Below are 23,344 nucleotides of genomic sequence, written 5' to 3'. Positions count from 1 at the left end.
GCTTCATTTAGAACAAGAAAGTGATTTTTTCTTGTTAAATATACTTAAGTATGTTAATGTGTATCATCATTTTCCACAGGCTGGTTAATGGCTGATATTTTTTAAAATTTTTTAAAAATTATTGGCCATTTTATATTCACGGACAGAGTGTTCAAGTATTCATTCATTGGTTTCTGCTCAATGCAGTTATTCCAGAAAAAAGAAAATTAGTAGATTTTTGCACAAGGGGGGATTCTGAGGTGCAGTCACATTTAGTATACCACTTAATGCCACACAAGAATGAATATTTCGGCCAATGGATGTTTTTTTTTTGTTTTTTCCTTGCTTTCTGGGAAGATCAGACTGGTTGGTCGGGGGAGGGGAGGGGTTTTCACCACATCCCCCTCTAGAGCCCTTACTTTGCTTTGTTCTAAAAGTAAGCGAGTTTCAGTTAGCCTAGTGTTACTGTGAAAACTAAGTTACTTTACAATTATATCATTCTACATATATAACCAAGCAGTGGTGAAGGTGGAAGCAGACTAAAAAGGAGGAAGGGTGTAGGGAAAGTACACGAAAATTTTACACTTGTATGGTATGTATAGCTGTAAAGGCTCATACTGGAAATAAATTCTATTCTATTCTATTCTATTCTACAACTGGTAGCACGTTATGTATACATAAACTGCATAATAAGAAATGATAATCTATAATTTACATTAATATTCTCATTACAATATAATTTTCTATGCTTAAGATGGAAATATAGAGGAAAGAAAAATCAAATTAAACCTTACACTTGAAAAATTACGTCACGCAAAGCATTTGCTCATAACAAATATGTATAAGTAGCTATATGACTAATGTTTTCTATTTTAGTAGCAAATTACCCAACAAAAATGTTGTTCTTGACTGTTGAAAAAATATAGAGAAGTAACCGAGTTATATCTCCTGTAATACATTTGAAAACCTAGTTGTGGACACCATTACTCCAAAAACTGAGTTACAGTTATTTATTCCAAGAGTTATCTACGTTACAAATAACTCATTACTTGCAAACAATACCAACGAGCAGAGGATATTTTCTCCAGCATCATTAGAATTGCTTTTTCCTGCTAAAACAACACAGAATGTAGAATGAAAATTGCGATGTACACTTTGCCAACTATTATCGTAGCCTCCGATTGCACACTGTTAGATGTTGCGATAAATTTTACAGTATTCCACAATCTGACTGTTAAATTACAATACAGTACGCAGATGATTTTCGTGAACTCAGGTATATTTATGTCGAAACCTCTCAGTGTTGTTGCTAGAATTAGAAGTAAAAATGGCGTAACTGCAACTGCTTGGAATATTATACATAGTCACAAGCACGGATACTGATATATATACGTGTGTATATATATATATATATATATATATATATATATATATAATGAAAATCAACTTTCAAATTTTTAAAGTATTATCGGCCATTAGACCTATATAGTTACGATAATTAATGTAATGTTACTGATTCATCTTTTAAAAATATATTTATGGTGCATGAAACTGTAATTTATAATCATTATTGTTCTTCATACATGATAAAGAAAATCAAATATAAATACTAAACTACTTCTTTTTGGACTTTGGCCGCCGCCAGCGGTTTCAGAATTTGCAATATCCTAGAGGTTTTCCGAAAGGAGGGCAAATTTCGAAAACTGCAAACTGTTAAAATTTAGCGTTAGAATATTGTCAAATGTATTGTTACTGTTTTACAATGTGGCAGCTGCCTCAGGACATCATTTCTCCAATTAACTTTTTAGTAGACTAGAGATGTATTTTTCTGGATTTTGTCTCAAGTCTAGAAAAGTCTGGTTTGTTTCGTCTTGTGCTTTGAAACTGTGGTATCTTACTGGTGGTAGAGATGGTATACCACCCCTAACCATATTGTCGAATATGTTGTCTCCCCCGCCGCTAAGTCGAGCGTCAAACACTTCTCTGTTTGCCTTTCAGATTCCTCGGAGTCGGGATCGAACAAATGCCGGGAAAGTGGCCGGACGGGTTCCAAAGGTTCTTCGGACGGAAAACCCACCCGAGTGAGGACGGTGCTGAACGAGAAGCAGCTCCACACGCTGAGGACGTGCTACGCCGCCAACCCCCGCCCCGACGCCCTCATGAAGGAGCAGCTGGTGGAGATGACGGGGCTCAGTCCTCGAGTTATCAGGGTCTGGTTCCAGAACAAGAGGTGTAAAGACAAGAAGAAAGCCATCCTAATGAAGCAACAGATGCAGCAGGAGAAGGTAGGTCTTCACTTTTTTGGTCCTTGCATGATTAAGCCATCACATTCCTGATGGAGCATTTGGAGGTGTCAGTTTTACGTACACTCAGAGAACTACATCATATCGATTGATGCACCAGAATGCATCGATTGATGTACTAAAGTGTGTTTTGTGGCTTCTTCAAAGAATCAGATTCACATTTGATGCATTTGGGTGCATTTTTGTATGTCGTGAAAGAAACACCAAAGTGCATCATTTGATTCAAGTGAAGATTCCTTTCAGTCGAGATGCAATTCAATGCATCAGTTGATGCGTTTTGATGCACCGTGATGCATTTTGATGCACCAGAATGCATTTTTTTGATGACGCACTTAAACGTTTCGTCTGAGCTACATAAACTCTGTAGCTCAGACCAAACGTTTAAGTGCATCATCCAAAAGGATGCAGGAAAGTGCATCAAGAAACATCAACTGATGCTTTAGTACATCAATCGATGCATTCTGGTGCATCAACCGATATGATGCATTTAGTTCGATACCCGGTGGAGGCACATAGTTCGGATACCACTTTAAATTGTAGGTCCAGTCCCGATTAGCCTTACTGTGCACAAAGTGGACTTAAAAGCACCAAACCAATCAATCTATTAATCTCTTTCTATGTTTCATGTGTGTTCATGGACGTCAGAAGTAGGGATGGATGGCCACAATATCCGGATTTCAAATTATCCGATATCCGTTCCTGATGTAACGGATAATGTGGATATCAGAATATCAGTATAATTCGGATTTTAAGGCTGTCCGGACAATACAGATATCTGACTAATACGGTTATTTATGATATTCGAGTATTCAGATCGCTATTTACTTTTTCAAGTTCAGTAAGTTATTCTCGCAAGAATAACATACTGAACTTATTCTGGCAAGAAAGGTGTCTGAAATTAAAGAAATAATTACCAAATAAATGAGCGGGACACCAAATTTTATATTCTTTATCTGTATCTCTTTTAGGTTTTTTTTGTTACGGTGGAAAATTTTGTGCATTTACACTGAACTTAGCAATACAGAGATCTGTTTTAGGCAAAACAGTTAAGTTAAGCATTTAAAAAATAAGCGGAGAATCCGTGAAACGGATAAACAGACAGATTGGATAAAGGATTTGTAGAGGATTCGAAATCCGGATCGAAAATTATCCGATAATCGTACAAAATTTTATCCGGATTTGACCATCTCTTCGGGAGTGAGAAGGTCACCGGCCCGTTAAAAAAAGCACAAAGCTTCTTAATTTCATTACAAATAACATAAATAAAGTTGAGTTATTAACATTCGAACACAATAACCAAAGCATAAACTACGTTACATCAAAAAAAATTAGTGTAGAAAAGGAATCAAGTTATGTTTTCATATTCTACAATTTAAACTGAAGAAAATATGGTTCCACGCAGTTTTTAAAATTCCAAAAATGAGATTTTGACATGAGAGGCCATCACAGCTAGAACTTTATGACTAAAATTTTCCCGTAACTTTTAAACCTTTCTCTTGTACACCCAACGGCAAAAGAAACAGTAGGCGAATTGTCCATCACCATTTTCATTCGGTCTGTATTGCACAATTTGATGATAATGAATTGAAATAAAGACGTCCATAAGCAGAGGGCAATGCCTGTTTCACACCAACATAATTTAATTTCTTAAAACAGCACAGAATATAGGGAAAAAGGAATGAAAATAACGATGGATAATTTGCCTACCATTATCTTTGCCGTTGACTGTACGAGGTATGTAAAAATTAATAACAAAATCAATTAACCATACACTAACTGGTGGATTGAATAGAAGGCTCTCCAAGAATATGAAAATAATATCAATATACTACGAATACAATTTGTTTATTTTTATTAGTTTATAATGATTACCAGGTCCTATTGTATACAATAGTAATCATAACCATGATAATTATTTCTACGATTCAAGTTCAGTAGTAGAAAATAGAGAAGCTGGCAAATGGTATCTACATATACTTTCATGTACACAGCTTTCACCCTTTACATATGTTTAAAGTATAATATTTGAATTCCAGTAGCTATGTATTCTTGGGAAGATATCAGCGACTTATGGTTTCGTAATTTTGTAAGATAGCTTCCACATTCTCCGAATAGGTGGTCAAAATGGCTATTCTTTGGGAAAATTAGTTGAGTTTAGAAACCCTTCCCAATTTGTGTTTAAACACGCTTTTCTTTACTGGCTTTTTTCTAAAAAAATAGCACAGAGAAGACAATGATCTGTTTTTTATGCTTTTCTGCAGAATTTTAGAAAAACACATTCACTCTCCAGGTGATTTTCCACAAGTGTCAAATTATTTGCAACAGGTATTCTAACAGTACGATTTATAAAGAACATCGAAGCTTCCCATTAAATATTTTCCGAAGCAGTATCATGTCACGGATCGCCATCCTATCATTAATATCATCAGACCGCCATTCATAAATATTGAACAATTAGCCAAAAGTTGTAGAAAAGCGAACCCAAAATATGAAAATAGAATAGAATAGAACAATTTTGAGTCTATAAATGTTCAAGTGATTTTAAGAAATGTAAGGACCTCTGGCCTACACCACCCAAACCCTTTTCGAAAATTCGTCTCCTTTCGAAAAACCGCTGTGATATCCCACATTCTCAAAAATGATATCAGCTTAGAATCCCTTCTGGAGCATTCATGTATATTTTCGGATGGTTTACTGTCGCTCTTGTCGTGATGGAAAATAGGTTTACAGCCACAAACATCTAAAGAACATCGAAAAGCAAATCACTCGAGGATGCTCTACTACAAAAAAGTAAATCCACCAGTTGAAACGAAAATGCATCCGTTGAAACCCAAAATGCATCCGTTGAAACCCAAAATGCATCCGTTGAAACACAAAATGCATCCGTTGAAACACAAAATGCATCAGTTGAAACACAAAATGCATAACGGCTGTAGCTGAAACAAAAAAAAAACGCATAAAGTCTGTAGCCAGATCAATTGTTTAAGTGCATTATCGAGAAAGATGCATAAACAAGGTGAATAAAAGAACGCGTCAATTGATGTATTTGCATCATACGCTTTGGCGTTAACTTTACAAACAACATGGCACAAAAAATGCATCAATCTGTAAACTTGACTTTTGACAACGGTCAAAAAACATCTTTTTGTGTATCAATCTATACGTTTCTGGTGCATAAAATAGATTTGATATATTTTGTTTCTGTGTGTTGAAGAAATTCTAAGCAGAATTTATGAATATCATAGCGGTTTTTGGAAAGGAAGGAAATTTCGAAATCGGCTTGACTTCTGTGGGCCAAAGATCCAACAAGTTCGTCTCGCTTATTGTGGTGTTTTTATTATTATATTTTAAAGCACAATGCGTTTTCTCGCGTTCTAATTTTGCCTGGCATCTTCACGAACCCATCGGCATCTCCAAGGGAGAAGAGAATTTCCATCCACTCTTTCTTCTTCGGAACTCGCCGTGCCTCGGCTTCTTTCTCCACCCCCCTTCCCTCCTATTTCTCCCCTTTTTTTAATGCCTTCCCCGCCCCCTCCGTCTTGGGAACCGCGGCGGCCCCCCTCAGGTCACACCCACCGAGCCAGCTTAGCGCGATGCCAGCCCTGATAAGTGAGCCAGCCGGCCCACTTTGGAAGCCCAGAGGGAGGATATAAGGGTAGGCTCTTCCACGCCATTACACCAGCAACGAGGTCCGTGCTTGCGATGTGAAGATCTGGTTGGCTGCAGTGATGACGACTGGGATGAGAAGATCGTAGGTTGGGAAAACGGGAGAGAAACAGTGTTGCCACTTGGGAGGAAAAAAGGGTTGATCACCCTTCTCCCCCCCACCTTGTAGACTTTTTTAGTGAATAGACGAGAGCTGGTGTCCAGCCTTCAGTCACAGGATTTGTTTCGAGATCTCAAAGCCATTCCGAAGTTTTACTGTGTGGGAAAACCTATCGGCATCAATAAATTTTCGCGACGTGAATTTGTTCTTTTCCTTCGTACAGACTTCTGGCTTCACGACGCGAATTTGTTCTTTTCCTTCGTACAGACGTCTGGCTTCACGACGCGAATTTGTTCTATCCTTCGTACAGACGTCTGGCTTCACGACGCGAATTTGTTCTTTTCCTTCGTAAAGACTTCTGGCTTCACGACGCGAATTTGTTCTATCCTTCGTACAGACTTCTGGCTTCACGACGCGAATTTGTTCTTTTCCTTCGTACAGACTTCTGGCTTCACGACGCGAATTTGCTCTTTTCCTTCGTACAGACTTCTGGCTTCACGACGCGAATTTCCTCTTTTCCTTCGTACAGACTTCTGGCTTGAATTTTTACCTCGAAATTTCTCTTCGTAAATTGCCTGTAGAGTAATTTTTCCTTAGCTCAGAAAAAAATACTGCTTCAGTGTTTGATTGATTGATTGAATTGCTTTATTTTACTTCGCCTTTTGTGCCACTTTTGGCTAATTTGCGAAGATGGGGATGAGTGATGACATGATGAAATTGATGAATGGACACTCACAAACATCCATGTCCAGGCCGGGATTCGAACCCGGGATTCCTGACTTCGCAGCGCGATGTGCTAACCACTGCCTCAGTGCAGTTTTAGTGGAAAGTTTGTTAGTGGATTTTTTTTAGTGATTTCACAGTTTAGTCCACTTCATGCACAGATGTGCTAAGGAGAGGGGACCTACAGTTTAAAGTGGAATATGAATCATTATCTCCCTCAACGGGTATCGTACCCGGAGCCCCCTGCTACCGCGAAAGCCCAGATAGGTTAAGCGGTATTGTACCTACAGTTTAAAGTGGAATACGAACCCGAATGTGTTAATTCACAAATATATTGACTCAAGTTACAGATTAAAGTACGTACACTGCCAATGGTGCTGTTTTGGTGCAAGCGACGCCAGGGGTCCCAGTTTGATTGATTGATTTGCTTTATTTTACTTCGCTTCTTGTGCCACTTTTGGCTAATTTACGAAGATGGGGATGAGTGATGACATGATGAAATTGATGAATGGACACTCACAAACATTCATGCCCAGGCCGGGATTCGAACCCGGGATCCCTGACGTCGTAGCGTGGTTCGAATCCCGGCCTGAGCATGGGTAGTCTTTGTGAGTTCCCCTTCGTCAATTTCATCATGTCATCACTCATTCTCATCTTCACGATTAGCCAAAAGTGGGAGAAGAGCAAAATGAAATTGACACAAGCAAATCAATCAATCAATACACACAAATATGCAGAAAATGGTACTTTTATGAGATGATGTTCCACGCGATGCACTAGAAATGCATCAATTGAGAAAATTAGTCACGGGTTATTTCAAAGAAACCAAAATCACACGTTTAGCTGTGTCAGTTCATCTTTGTACCGCTGTAGTTTCCAAAATTTCCGTAGTTGACACGAGCGTGATTAGTACCAGTGGTCGGAAAGTTATTCTTAAAGAAGTAACTAAGTAATAACTTTCTGTCAAGAATTTTCTTGCAAACACATTAGACATGAACAAGTATAATTAATAGTAATAAAATAAATGTATACTTTCATGTGTTTCCTTTGTGTTTCTGGAACGTAAGTCTTCACGTAGCTTCACGTAGCTATTTATATTATTACAACTAATGAATTATGGAACAAGAAGTTAGCTTTGCTTGAAATATCATTCATTTTATTTTACAAGCGACGAAAACAACACGCTATTCCCTCGCGTGCAATTAGAGGCGACAAACTGCGACAAAGTGTGGATGTTCTAAGGCGATTGCACGAAAATTCTTTCACTTTAGCATCCAGAGAATACACATAGTTGGAAACAGAGTTGCCAAATTTAACTCTTCCATCACATTACAAGCTATCAATTTGTGTCGTACAGTAACTGTACGAGTAAAGAAGTAACTCTGTTACTGTTACAGCTACTTATTTTTAAAAGTACAGTAAAACCTCGTTAATCTGGACTAATGGGGGGATAAGTTGGCCGGTTTAACGAAAGTCCGGATTAACTGAAATAACCTAAAAGAACAGTAGAAAGTGCATTAAAACTCAGTTTATAGCAACAAGACACGTTTATTATGATGTATTTAAAGGGCATAGGTCTAAATACACTACAGTGCAGTACAAAGTCTGCGGGAAACAGAATTTCATCAGTGGTTGACTGCCTTTTCTTCGGGAAGTTCTCTTGTTGACTTCTAGCCACATTTAAAACCTTGCAATCTGCCTTTTTTCTTTGCCTGTCCGGATTAAGCGAAGTCCGGCTTATTGGTTTCCGGATTAACGAGGTTTTACTGTAGTTAGTTGCAGTTAGAATTTATAAAATATAAAAGTAGCCATTATTTGTAACTGCGTTATTTCCAAACACTGGTTAGTACCTAAAAATCAGATTTTTTAGGATATCTGTTATTGAGTTTGCAACACTTCTTGCCGAATCGGATTGTAAAGTATGAAAGGAGGGAGAAGAAAATGGGGTAAGAAGATGCCCATAAGTAACACGGAAAGGGAAGGAAAAGTTTATAAGGGAGGGGGATTTTTTCAAAGAAAAAGTTCCTCCCTTCTTTTGTTGTGCGCTGAGGGTAAGGGAGGGGAGAAAATGCGAAGAAGAGCGGAGGTCAGGGGATAAAGTGATGGAAGGCGAGGGGGAAGAAACCCTTAAGATTCGTTTAAGTCTAATCCGCCATTGAAATATGTGCAAACTTGATCCTTAAGTCCGCGTGCGTGCGAGTGGATCCACATTTAACGATGCATGTCTAGATGCCGAAAGGGAAAATGGGTATCCACGGCATAGGATGCCTTTGATGGGTAGAAATCTCGCTACACCAGAAATGGATTTTGTACTTAGTAGAAATTTCAGATCTTAATATGCGCACTAAAATAAGATTTTCAGACCTGCAAAATCATGTGAAATTACTTTAAAAAATGTCGTGATGCGAAGATAGTGTTGGAAAAGTCCGCTCTATGTTCTCTATGTTGGGCCTGTTCCAGCAGTAAGAAACGACATTTTGAAAAGCGGTGATCCTGTCGGCGCCATTCTTGTTGGCAGAGTGGTTACACACAAAACTAAATGCATCAAATCTGTTTACAGAAATGCATCGATTGATACACTAAATTATGTTTTTAGGCCTTCCCAAGAATCTGTTTTACATTTTGATGCATTTTTGTATGTCGTTTATAAAAGTGCATCATATGATGCACGTGAGTATTTCTTTCTATGCCGAGCTGTACTTTAATGCATCAATTGATGCATTTATTTAATGAACCTTCCTGCATCTTTCTCAATGATGCACTTAAACATTTGGCCTGAGCTACAGACTTTATGCATTTTATACTTCATCTCATGCACTCACTTTCTGTGCATACAGAAATGCAAAAAACTATATTTTTTATCAGCAGCTGTTGCACTAAAAATGCATGAACTGAAGAAATCGGACACGATCATTTCAAACAAACCAAAGTTGCAAAGTTTAATCATTTAATGCATTTAGAGAATAATAAATGTGAAGAATAAAGTGAATATACTGAATGGCACATGAAAATTATAGATACAAAGATAAAAATAGTAGAAAAGAGGTCTGAAGAGTGTGTAACTGCTGCACGGGAAGACCCGATTCGATTCCCGACATGCATAGACAAAAGTAAATACATCAGTTGAAATGAAAAATGCATAAAATCTAGATGATGTTTTAGTGCATCGTAGAGAAAGATGCAGGAAGGTGAATCAACAAACGCATCAATTGATGCATTGGAATAGCTCGACATAGAAAATATACTCACTTGCATCATATGATGCACTTTGGTGTTGCAAAACCCTCCACTGGCAGTTTCTGTTACAAAAATCCAGCAATACAGTGTGCTATGGTTGGTATCGAAACCAGACTTGGTACGGTCCCGTCTCATCTCGGCTTGTGAATAGGTGAATCTTTCTCGTTCTCGTCTTGATAGACCCCAGTCTCGTTCTGAAGTTACGATTTATGATTTTCATGCAATTGTATAGTTAATACTCAGGCACATATTACACTGGACAAAATTATGGACCGCTAGCGTTGCCAACTCAGATTATATGCCACTGTTTTTTCAGTTCCTTCATAAAATCGTTATTCCCGAACCAATTAAGTGCTACAGCTGCACATACCTCCTAGAGGTCTCAAACGAAATGTTAGTATGGTACCGCTCACAGAAATTCGCATTATGATCTTGCGGTTATTATTATTATTAATTTATTACTTGCAGGTCCATATCCCAGTTTCTTTTTGAATCACATATAAATCTATAAATAGCATTGTGTGGAGCGAACAGCCAATAATTGGAATAGTCACAATGGAAAAAGCTTCAATGCGGAGATCCAAGAGTAAATATCTCTTACAGTTTTCATGTTGTAAACAATCGAGTTAGGGTTGCGCGACTTTTGAAGCACGCTGTATTACAGATATTTAGACAACAAAAACAAATTGTAAGCAGATTTACTTCAATACCTAGAAGGAGTGCTCAGCATATATGTTATTTCAAAATTTGGAATTGATCGATAGATTGATTTAATTTAATTTACTTCGCTATTCTTCCACTTCTGACCATAATCTTGAAGTTGAGGATAAATGTTGATAAGAAAAGATGCATGAAGATAAGGCCAAAAACATTTAGGGACGGCACAACACGAGCCGCACAGACCGACTGTGAGTTCAGACGCCAGAGCCTCGTTAGTCTGCAAAGTGAAGTCCAGAGTGTACTACATGGGAGAGAGGTAGCCGTTTTTCTAAAGGAGAAATATTTTCCAAAAAGTCTTTGCCGACACGGACCAAAAGTTCCTAAGTATTTCCAATAAACAATACTACCGAACTTACAATGTTACAGAACATTTACAAATCATCGGCTTAACGATAAATTACATTTACGTATTTAAACTACAGGTTCAGCTGGGCCTAAAATTGACTTAGGCGTTCTTATGGATTTGTAACTACTATTTGCATATAGCGTTGAAATTTCAGTGGATGGGATGGATTCATTCATACAGCGTTGTCTGCTCGTAGAGGGCGTCGGGAGAGGTGGGAGGGGGGGGGGGGGCAAGATGGAGACTGTAGTGTTAACGGGATTTTAAGCTTCCCTGCCGTCTCTTCAGCGGGCCAACCTCTGTCGAGCGCCGAATTAAAATTTCATCGGATCCCACAGCCTAGCGGCGTCTGCGCACAGGCGGAGACATGAAACGGAGAGCGCAGAGAGAGAGAGAATGCAGTTGTTGACAAAGCACCTCCTCGCCTGCCACTGCGCAAACAGCTGATGCATCCTGGAAAATGGGTGCTTGAATGCAGGAAAAATGGCGCTCACTTGAAAAAAAATATATTCTTGTAAAAATTAGATTACTATAAACTACACTGTTAAGCCGGCCTGGGGATGCGTGTTCTTTGTGAGTGTCCCTTCATCAATTTCATCATATCATAACTCATCTTCATCGTCGCGATTAATCAAAAGGGGCAGAAAAACGACAAAAACAAATCAAATCAAATTACAACTACCGTAATTTTTCACTATTCTACCATTAACATGTAACGGTCTGCCTGTTAATTTACAAAGGGAACACAACTTTTTTTTACTTTGAATATTTTATCATAATCATTAGGATATTATTACCAGATTCCCATTACTCTTCTAATCAAAAGATCTCTGGTTAGATTTTCCTTGTTGTCCCACGGTGGTTCGGATGGATGCAGTCCCGATTAGCCTATCCGAGCTTAAAGTGGACTTTAAACTAAATAAACATAAAAAAATTGATACTACGTTAATTGTTGTAATTTTAGAGCTTCTGAGATGAAAGTTTTACTGTAAAGAAATACCTGTGAACTGATGGGATGTGATCGTTGGATATTTTAAAAGATGGCGCATGATAACTACAACAGTTTCAGAGATAACCTTGTTGCAGAGATTGAAACATGAAATTGTGCATACGGGCAAGGGAACACTAAAATAACCACAGATAGAGGGAGATTTTTTTCCGTAACATCTTTGACAGTTATGCATTTGAAGCTTCGGAACGAGTCACAACTCTCGAAGCAGCCAATTAACAAGCGAGCCGCTGACGTCATCTCAACCCAGAACTTATCGCTAAGCCCATTCCTCAGGTTCTACACGCCCACTAGGCTCGCTAGACAGACTCGCGCAGTCCGCTGGAGATGTTCCGAAAGTAATTCGACTATACGTATTTGTGATACTGTAGCTAAACCTGTACCCCGAAGATGTATAGTTCTATTTTTGTTACTTCTAGTAAAAAAGTAATTTCTTGGCAGTAGACAGCAATTGAAATTTGAAAAACACTACGCTCTTCTGAAGTGTAAAAAAAAAATACAGGAAACATGTTCATGTGGTGATATTTCCGATCACGTGAACTAAATTATTTCATAACTCATGCAAGCATGAAGGATGATACACTTTGAAAAAAAAATGTACAAAAAATGAACTGGTGACATTTGCTGTGGCCATTTCCGTTTGAGTATTTTTTTTATATACCACCGATACAGTTGACGATTGAAGCTTGCATTGGATTTTGCTTCCACTAATAAATTTCCATATTACTGTACCACATTCATATTTGTAGCTCTCGCCTAGGAGCAATTGCGCTAGTGTCGCATGTTTAAAATGCTTGGAGGAAGCATGAAGTTCACTTATTTCACGATATCATAGCGCTAATGTACAGTGCATAGCAGTGATTTCAGGAACGGTCCAAGATGACCCTGTATTAGTTTCTTAACATTCTATTCCTCAAAAGTATTACAATTCCTTCTACAGGGTGATTGAAAGGTCATGTAACGTCTACTTTGTAAGGCGATAAGTGGATTTTAATAGCGAATTTTCTATGGCAACTTCTACAACCGTCGTAGAGTTAGGCAACACGCATAACGCCGTGCAGGGAAGCGTGTATTTCAGGATCTAGGTGTCCAATTTTTATTGCCTGTGACTGTACATTTTGGGGTATTTAATTCCAAAATTTTGAACTTTTGCTAATTGACTCTCGTTGTCATGTTCTGGACAGAAATGCAAACAAAATCACCTGGAAAGTATTGTATGCAGGTAAGTTTATTTTCACGATCGCACAGAATAATAAATGCATCAGCTGAAACAAAAAAATGCATGAAGTCTGTTGATCAGACCAATGTTTAAATGCATCATAGAGGAAGATGTAGGATGGTCCGCGAAGAAAATGCAATTGAAGCTTTAAAGTTCAGCTCATCATAGATAGAAATACTCTTTGCGTTTTGGGGTTATGTTTGCCAACGTTATACAAAAATGCATCAATAGACCAGAGTCTTGGCAAAGGGCAAAAAACACACTTTAGTGCATCAGTCGATGTGTTGCTGATACATAAAATATCTCTTTGTTTTCAGTATTTTCCGTGATTTTTTAGTGTTTTCTAGCGAATCACATCACACGTTATGTAAAACTTTGCGTTAGTTTAATTAAAAATATACTTCTGTGCGAGTTTGGTGTGTTTGATAAAGGTGGCAAAAGTAGTCACAATTGATAAACTTACTGACAGGTATATCTGAAATTAATATTTCAGTACTGTTTTTCCGTTACAAATTTCCAACTGTTTTTTTCATTGCAGACGGGGCTCACCGAAAAAAATCTAGCTAAGTCTTCTCTAGTGTTTTAAGAGCGCATGATGTAATGCCGATTGGATATAATTAGTGCTTACTTTTATGTTTGGGTTCATCAACCTCTGGATTTCCTTCCTTTTCGGAAACAAAAATCGTATGTATTCCAAGGCTTTGAAATTTCGTCATGCCAACTCGAGTAAACTCCAGCACAATACGCCTATGAAAACTACAAGGAGAATCCCAGACAGAATGTTCCATTGTTGTTCGCCATTCCTGCAAGTGACATAGGTGACAATGGCTTTGAGAGCTCTCGGGGTGTCGGAAGGGGGGAGCCCTTGTAGAAGGCGAGGAGTCCCTTTCCTGCGTTGCCAAGCGCTTCGTCGCGCCCTTGTCACTAGACGCCTCGGTCTAGTTGCTGCTAGTATTGCCAACTGCGTTTCCCGAAAAACTCCCTTCGAGTCAATGGCGTAGCACGGAATTTATAAAGGGTTTAGTGGCATACAGGGCATTTGCTTCCTTGGAATCCACCCCGTGATAATGATCGAGGACTCCCCGATTTCAATAGAGCCGTGTGCAGTCGGTAGGGCGTCTGGCTGTCATGTAGGAGACCCGTGTTCGATTCCCGGGGTGGGTTGTCGGAAGGTTGAATTCCCACCACGTCTGTAGGAGTTTTCCCATTATTTAATAAATGGGTACCTGGGGAGGGGGTCGGAGCCTGGAGCTTATCACATCACCTCCAAAAATGGCCGAGATTTCCGTATGTGCATTCATAGCACGGTGCAAAGACCACGGGAAATCTTACCTTTATACTTTCCTAGAATTCAATGATATTCAAAACGCACATAACAGAATATACAATGGACACATTTCACTATTTTTATGAAATTTAACACCGTGTATGTACAACTCTTTAAGCACCAATATAGCCTATGTAAAGTGGCTTTTCATTGGATGACGCATGGACAGCGCGTTGAGTCCCATCGCCGCTGTTTTCTGCTTTCGAGACCATATATTCGACTTATTAAGATATTTTGTATGAATATAGATTACCGAGGATGAAGGTGAAGTCAGTAAACAAGGCAGTGTCAGTGGCGCTTGATGTCCACTCCTGTACAATTCCTGTAAAAATGGTTCTCTGTAAGTTTCATAAAGTTTGCATTGAAATATAATGTGGTTTGGAGTTGCAGTATATTCATTGCACAAACAAACTGGTGAAGTCACTAAATTCTTCTTGTAAAGGTGAGCTGCGGCGATAGTGTGATTTATCCTGCAGCGCCTTATAGTTGTGAGGGAATTTCGGGAGAGTTGAATCTGTTTAAACCAACATTCCTTTGGAATTCTTTCTTGTACGCCTTACCGCATTGAGTGCCAGTGTTTGTCCACAAGCTTTGCCAGTCAGTAAATATAATTTTTTTAGTGTGTGATTCCAAAACTACGGACGGAAACTTTATTGAAAGCGGCCGTTGGATTGTTTGATTCGCTGCATATTGTATATATTTTATATATATTCGGTTATATACAACGAATATAAGCACACACAAAAGAGAATATGCTACTGAGATGTCATCAACAATGATGGTAACAAAATAGCCAAACACATTTGGTGTAACAACACTTAATCGAGTGTTGAAATGCCTCCACACTTGATGTTGTTGTTGGACAGCAAATGGTGCAACAAGACACCAAATATGGTGCTGAACGCCAATTACACAATAGCACAAAAGAAGTGTTTACTGCACAAAGTCGAGCCAATTACAAGACCAAAACTAAAGTTCTATTTTGGTTAATTTACGTCACTTCTCTACTTCTTGAATTCATCGCGACGATGAGGATAGTTCGTGAACTGATGATGCAGAGGTGGCAATTAGGGAAGGCATGAAGGGCACTTTTTGCCACCTTTGCCTCCGCACTATGCTAAACTTTATCTACCAAGGAAAAGTAAAATGCCCCCAGTTCTGGCACATTGCCCCCCAGTTTTGTAACCCAATCGCCGCCACTGGGATGATGGGACAATTACATTGACACCCAGGGTTCGAATATGCGCTTCGTAGCCAACGATGACGTCATGGAGACCGGAGAATAAGCAAATAAATGATGATATACCATCAATCCATTTTACCGGAAGAACCGAAATAAATATTCCGCCGAGGGTTGAAGTTGGTAAGCCAGCTCCCGAACTTGTCGGCCATTTCAATATTGACTTCCAGCAGAGCTACTCGCAAGTGCCATGCATTTTCCAAAGAAACGTGGCACGTTGTTGAGCAAGCTGTCCATTGGGGCTGCTATGTTCATCTATATAATAGAAAAGGGGTAGAACCTATTTGAGGGAACTTGGATTCGGGATCGTGTTTTAGGTGTTCTTGGAAATTGTACTAATTCTGAACCAGGCAAACTCACTGCTACGATACTACGAATTTTTTAAACAGTGTAAAAATTTAACTGTCTTTCTGATGCTCAGTTCCCGTCATCGTTTTTTTATGGCACAATCCTTTTCACGTAGCATCCATCAACGTTAATTCTTTGGGTATCTACAAAATGCATGGTGTATCTATTTATAAGGAATTACTAAAATTTCTGATCACACAAATAAGCTTTTCCAACGCGTTTATTATTTTTTAAAACTTCCATATTGTCTAATTTGACAAATTACTTGTTCTCAGATTTCATCACATTTAGATTTATTTTTATTACTGTCATTCATTTACGACCATATTTTATGAGAGTTTTTTCTGGAATTTCTTTCCCTATATTTTGCTATTTTATCATAAATAAAAAAATTCCCGTTCGTTTTCTCAATCTTTTCTTTGTTTTTTTTTGCTTCACTTTTCTTATTGTTACAAGATTTCCTTGTTCTATTTTTGCCTATTATTGTTACTCGTGTCTTTCTTTTCTTCCCCTATTCCTGTCAGTTATACGTATGTCCTTTCCTGTAATTTTTCTTCGTTTTTCTCTCATTACTATTGTTACCTGTCTATAATTTATAATCTCTCCTAGCCTTTCTCCAGTCCACAGCTTGATCTGTTTACCTTCTGTACAACTCATCCCTATTTTCCTTTCAGTCAGGTCGTCCAAATGTAGGTATATATTCCCTTCAACATAGCACTACTGCCGTTCCCCGTGCCCGTCACAAAACATCTCTCATTCGGTCCCTTTAGCCTCTTACACCTATTTCCATCTCTTCTACTTCTGTTGTTCCATATTTATTTTCTCTTTTCGATATCTTGATTTCTACGACCTTTGGGCCTATATATTTGGCTGGTATTTTTGTTTATTTACTCTTCCGTATGAGAAATAAAACTTGAATCATTTCCTGGAGGACTGTTAATATGTCTCTCCCATAAAGAAAATAAAACGTGAAACAATTCCTGGAAATTTTCAAAAAGATAGATTTGACTCTTGAATCGTTTCCAAGAAATTTCTACGCAAAACTGTTGCGACAGTTCTCTAACGCGACTGTTCAAATATCAAAAAACGCTTCATATTTACATTTCTATTATATTTTTTTTAGAATAGCAAAGCGAAAACCTTGGACTTCCTTTCTTGCTTTCCGCGTGCGTGTCTGCGTATAGTTTGAAGAACTAACAAGATAAGAAAATTTCTCGGCAGGTGATTTAAATAACTACCTGAAGCAATACGTTTCTCGGAAGAACAAATGTTTGTCACGGGCCTCGTTGCATCAAAACGTGTGGGCATACATACAGTTTTCTGTTCAAAATATTATATTTGCTCCATTTTAATGTTGCATTTATCGGGGTATTAAATTACGAAGCACGTATAATTTCGTAATTTGTTGATTTGGACTTGTGAGGGCTGTAGAAACTTAAGTTTCACAGGGTAGTTTGATCGCGTAATATAATTAGGCCATACTCTGTATAATTATTCCATATTCTGCATGTATGCAACCACCCGTCACAGATTCGTGTCTGCCACTGGCATTCGCGTTTGCCGTCGGACAGTGACATTAAGTTTCAGTGTCCTAGGGCCTCTCTTTGGAGTATCTAAGACATTTCATCGGATATGCTCATTGAGGGGTTCTTGAAAAACTAATTTTTATTCTGTGTATTGAATCACGAAGCACAGAATCATGGTTGTCACTGGCATTCACTTTTTCCCCGTAGATAGTTAAGAAATCTGTCTTTCATGATACAGGATGAACAGCATTATTTGAAGTGGAGGGGAAATCTCAGACATTTCACTCCCATCAACGTCGATTCTGGCATGATACTCTATTCATGTCACCTTTAAAACAGGAAAAGAAACTGACATCCACAATTCAAGGGTATTCGGTAAAGTCACAAACTGCGATTTTGTGTTGCTTTCATCTAAGTCCCACTGAATCAATGAAAGAAAATATTATCAGTATCATTTTATATTGGGTAATTGTAATGATTCTTCTCAGTGATGATCCAACATATATATTGTATCATGCCTGTAATGTTTGCTATTAAAAGAATAAACATAAAATAAACTGTCTGCTGTAATATTCCATTTTTGACTTAAGTGCCTTCTCGAAGAGCCTAGAATTATGAATCTGTGCTGCGTGGTTGCATACGCTTGGAAAATATAAGAAAAGTTCCCATATAATCTTTTAGGCCGAAATTAGAGAACAATTGTAGTGGTTTCTTGACATCAATTCCGGTTCGAACACTGTGTTCGATCTCGGTTAGGAAGAACTTGTGCTCGAATTCCGGTCGAGGCGTACACTCGGAGAACTAAATGCATCATATCGACGGTGTGTTTTATGGCTTCTTTAAAGAATCAGATTCACATTTGATTCATTTGGGTGTATTTTTGCATTTCGTGAAAGAAACAACAAACTGCATCATTTGATTCAAGTGAGGATTTATTTCAGTCGAGACGCACTTCAATGCATCAGTTGATGTTCCTTGATGCACCTTCCTGTATCTTTTTTGATGATGCACTTAAACGTTTGGTCTCAGCTACAGAGTTTATGTAGCTCAGACGAATCGTTTAAGTGCATCATCAAAAAAGATGCATTCTGGTGCATCAAAACCCATCAAGGTGCATCAAAACGCATCAACATATGCATTGAAGTGCATCTGGACTGAAATAAATCCTCACTTGAAACAAATGATGCACTTTGGTGTTTCTTTCACGACAAACAAAAATACACCCAAATGAATCAAATGTGAATCTCATTCTTTAAAGAAGCCATAAAACACACTTTAGTGCAGCAATCCATGCATTCTGGTGCATCAATCGATATGATGCATTTAGTTCTCTGAGTGCACTTACCAACATCTATAGTGTTCTATGCCTTCATGGCATACAATCTGCAAGGAGTAGCTTTTCCTTTCCACATCTTGGGCTAATCGGTAAGGTGAAGATGAATTGATGAAATGAACACAAAGATGCTTGACAAGGGTTCGAACATGGGACTTTTGGTTTCTTAGTGCGTTACACTGACCATTCCGCCGGCTATCTCTTCTCTTGTATTTGATTTATAAACCTTGGTATCAGATATCTGTGTCTTAATTCTCGAAGCTTTTAAGAAGCAAAACTGAGTACCCCATAATCTTATTCATATTTCAAAACGATTGTATGGAAGACCCAGAATATGAATTAGTTACAAAAATTTACATTCAGTTTTGTCGACGATAGAGATGAAATCCAAACGTACCCTACGATACCGAAATGCAATCGACACTGAAACGAGATTAGTCTGTAACGGAGAAGCCGGAAGTTGTTAAAGATAAGTAATGGCAACGAGTTGGGGTTTCGAATCCCAAACAGCTCATGGACGGTAAGGCCATTAATTTCATGTGAAGGAGTTAAGAAAAGAACGATACAAAGTCCACATTTCAGCGCTTTTAAACGGGTGGCCTACTGGAAGACCTTCAACAGAAGTTTTTGGCGTAATGCGGCAAAATATATATCGGCAACACCAGTAATAATGATGGATAAGGACTGAGAATGAGGAAGGAGGAACTATGTGGGATTATGTGGGGTGGAATATAGATCAGGATTGGACTGGTTCAGACTGAGGTCATGGACTCACGTCAAAGGCAAACTGGCAGCACAGAATGCCCGTTATGCGGTGCCGTGCTGTTAGCGAACGTGCTCATATCGAACACGTGCTCTTAGCGAACACAGTTACGGAAGGATTTGAAGGTGCGTGCTGTTAGCGAACACGCAAACTTGTCCTGTCTTTTTTGTCCTTGAAACAAGTCAGCATGCAAGTGTTAACAGTGATAAGCTAACTTGCGTGGAGAAACACCTCATTGGCTGGTGCCTCTTGACCTGACCTGACTACGGTCTTCCTTGTCGCACAACAGTTTTGCTACCTTGTGTTCTGACGTCAGACGCCTACGAAGTTAGGTTAGGCCTGTTAGTTTAGGTTTCATTAGCATAAATCCAATGAAAACATTATTATTTAGGCTAAGAGAATTAAACATAGCTAGCCTAACCTAACAACGTAGGCATTTAGCCTAAAATTAAAAAGCTTTCTTACGTGAACGCAAGGTTGCTCAAGTGTTGTGCGATAAGTGAGACTCCTTGCCTCACCCCTGATCATTCTTCAATCGACTGTGAAACCAACAAGATGAGAGAAATAGAATTCATTAAAATGAAGTACGGGGATTTGTGTTTGGTGTACGATGGTTACCAGTATCGAAAAGTACTCGAGGCGAAAGGCGTGGTGACGCGGCTATGTACGAAAGGGAAGAAAATGAAGTGTTAGGGGTCACTGAAGACAAAAGACGAATTTCTAATAGCTAATTTCAAACACAAAATGATTATAAGGTATCACTTTCAAGGACAAACAAGACAGGGCAAGTGTGTGTGTTCGCTAACAGCACGCACCTGCAAATCCTTTCCTTCCGGTGTTCGCTAAGACCACGTTCGCTACGAGCACGGAATCCGTTATGCGTGAAAAAATAAATCTGGACGAAGAGGAGTAAAGAAGTTGTAGGGGGGGATGAAAATGAGTGAAAGGGAGTTTACTAAAACTTCTAAAAACAAATATCTAACAAATTAGTGCAGTGAAAGCAAAGAAAACAAAATAAGTAGTTGTGAATAAACGAAGGAGGGAAGGCAAAGAGAAAGAGGGGGGTGTAAAAAAATACACTTTTTATGTAAGGCTCATACGTGAAATAAATTCTATTCTATTCTTAAGAGGTATAGAATGCCCGGCTGTTAGCCATGTGCTCATAATGAAAAGATCAATGTTGCATGTATCGCAACATTCAATCTTCCATTTAAATAGATAATTCAGGTGAACGCGGAATTTAATCTTCATCGTAGCGGTTCAAGGGATAGATATAACGATGTAATGAAAATAGTAACCATTATTTTCAGCCGCTTTATAAGCAACCGTATCTTCTCCGTTTGTAATAATCAAACACCTTTTCTTGTTATGAAATATCATTAAGATTCGTAACTGCAAATATACAAGGGCGATTTCTTTCTTTTTTTCGCAAACTACACTGCGACCTTCTTTCAAGTTAGGCACAAGACTCCGCCATCATCCTTCCGGGAGTTTCGCGAAAATACACCCGGCGTGGCAACACTATTACCAGCCTGTCTCTCCTTCCCCTGCCCCCGCACCCCGTCCCCGTTTTACCCAACCCCCAACTCGCGCGCGCAAACGTATCGATTTTACATCCTGGAACTACGCAACCCGCTTTTCAGCGGGCACTGTCCCACCCCTTCCACTTTCCCCTCCCTTACACACTCCCCCACCCTTTACTCAATCCCTCCCCTTTGTTTAAACAGAAAGTCGTGTTTACAGTGGTAAGATTAAACATTTGGGGATGTCCATTTTCTTAGGCTCGCTTGAGATTTCATTACATCCTTGGGTACGGAAACTTGGTAGAGAGAAGGTAGAGAGGGACGCTTATCTACTGCAAGTGATGACTCTTCCCAGTAGTTGGAAAGAAACTTTTCTGCTCTTAATGCTGGCTATTATATCTGCCTCTGCTTGCCATTGGCCACAAGGGGATTCCTTGAAGAGCCGAGAACTAACAAACTTCAGAAGCATCACAGAAAAAGGTTCTCCCTTTTCATTCTCTTCTCATCTTCTCTATCCAGTGAGCTGCAGTGGCCTGCTCCACAATCGGATCAGTTATTTCTTAACAAAATTGCTTCTATAGATCACTCAAGTTCAAAAACGTATGTGGATTCAGTGTTAAGCTTACTGCGCATACCGACTCGCATTTGAATGTTCTGAAGTCTTACGCGCATGCGCCCAAACAACGAATCGTACTATGTAGGTGGAGCTTACCCTGCAACGTCATCAGAGTCTTGACTCGCCTCGATAAGATATGACGAGGAATACTCTAAAAGTAACCCAGCTCTGCCTTCACTTCCAACTGTATTGTGGTTCCGTGGTTGTCCAGTCCCGATTAGCCTTACTGTGCATAAAGTGGACTTAAACACCAACTCAATCAATCAATCAGTCTTAAAGGTATTTCTTCACTATTATCTACTGAACAAGCAAGACATAGTTTCAGGCCTGTCGCGTTGTAACCAAAAGTTTCCGAGTGTAATCGCTTGTTCGGACGCCTCTTTAAACTACATGTAACCGTGACACTAATCGTACTGCCTCATACGCTAACCACTCCTGCACTAAGGTTAATTCTATGCAGATAATTGTACTGCATCGTATGCCCATGTAAAATAGTTGTTTTTAGTCCTTGATTTAAATTAACGATTATGCATTGAGCGGCTCGGGTACTGAACTCAAAAAGGGTGCGAATTTATAGTCACCAAAAAAACAACTTCTAAATTAGTCACTAAAAATGATGAAAATAAGCACTTACAAAGGCATTAAAATAAAAAAAGTGCCACAAAATGTGAATAGCTATTAACTTAGTAGTTGCATCGCGCTACGACGCCAGGAGTCCCGCGTTCGAATTCCGGCCTAGGCATGGTTGTTCTTTGTGTTTCTTCATCGATTCCATTATATCATCATTCACCCTCATGTTCGCGATTAGCCAAAAGTAGCAGGAGGGCGAAGTAAAATAAACCAATCAATCCATCATGAGCTGATTAGTTTTCTTAGTAGACCAAACATTTATTCATTTGAATTGGTGTGTTTTTAATAGTTATTGTCGTATTGACATTATCAATGTCAATTATTGTAATTATTATTATTACTACTACTGCTAGTATACAAGTTTTATCAATGATGTGACACACCTACAAACATTTCTTGTGACGTTCATGCTCATAAGCCACGTGTAGACCCTAATTGTTTACGTTGACTTCGTTCCTACATTGGACAGAGAATAGAGTATCCTATTCAAGACGAGACGCACTCACACCACCAGATTAAGATTCTGCGGCGTTTTGAAGCAACCAGCTCACTTTGGTGTCCTTACATCCATCAGACTGAAGTAGACGATATTTTGAACATAAAAAGTCATCAAGAAGTTGCCTTTTTCCCAAGCTCCCATTTTGTTAATTGCACTGCACTTGTTCCTTGGCTCTGTTCGCTGTTCGTCTGTTGTCGCACGTGGCAACCGGTGTGTTCGCAGCGTAGGGGGAAGACGTTT

General features: G+C 38.9%; 1 protein-coding gene across 4 annotated transcripts in view; it reads left to right on the top strand.

The window, feature by feature from the left end:
• tup (LIM1_Isl and LIM2_Isl domain-containing protein tup) overlaps window positions 1-23,344 on the top strand; it is a 228,006-nt gene that overhangs the window by 139,870 nt on the left and 64,792 nt on the right. For all 4 annotated transcript variants that reach the window (XM_083131714.1, XM_083131713.1, XM_083131716.1 and 1 more), the window contains exon 4: window positions 1,978-2,264. In XM_083131714.1, the coding sequence (XP_082987840.1) occupies window positions 1,978-2,264 (287 nt within the window). The remainder of the gene's footprint in view (window positions 1-1,977; window positions 2,265-23,344) is intronic.

Source organism: Lepisma saccharinum, chromosome 11, assembly GCF_977018435.1.
Source record: "Lepisma saccharinum chromosome 11, izLepSacc3.1, whole genome shotgun sequence".
Lineage (NCBI taxonomy): Eukaryota > Metazoa > Arthropoda > Insecta > Zygentoma > Lepismatidae > Lepisma > Lepisma saccharinum.
The sequence above is the reverse complement of the archived record's forward strand: the minus strand, read 5'-3'. Positions and strand labels throughout refer to the sequence as shown.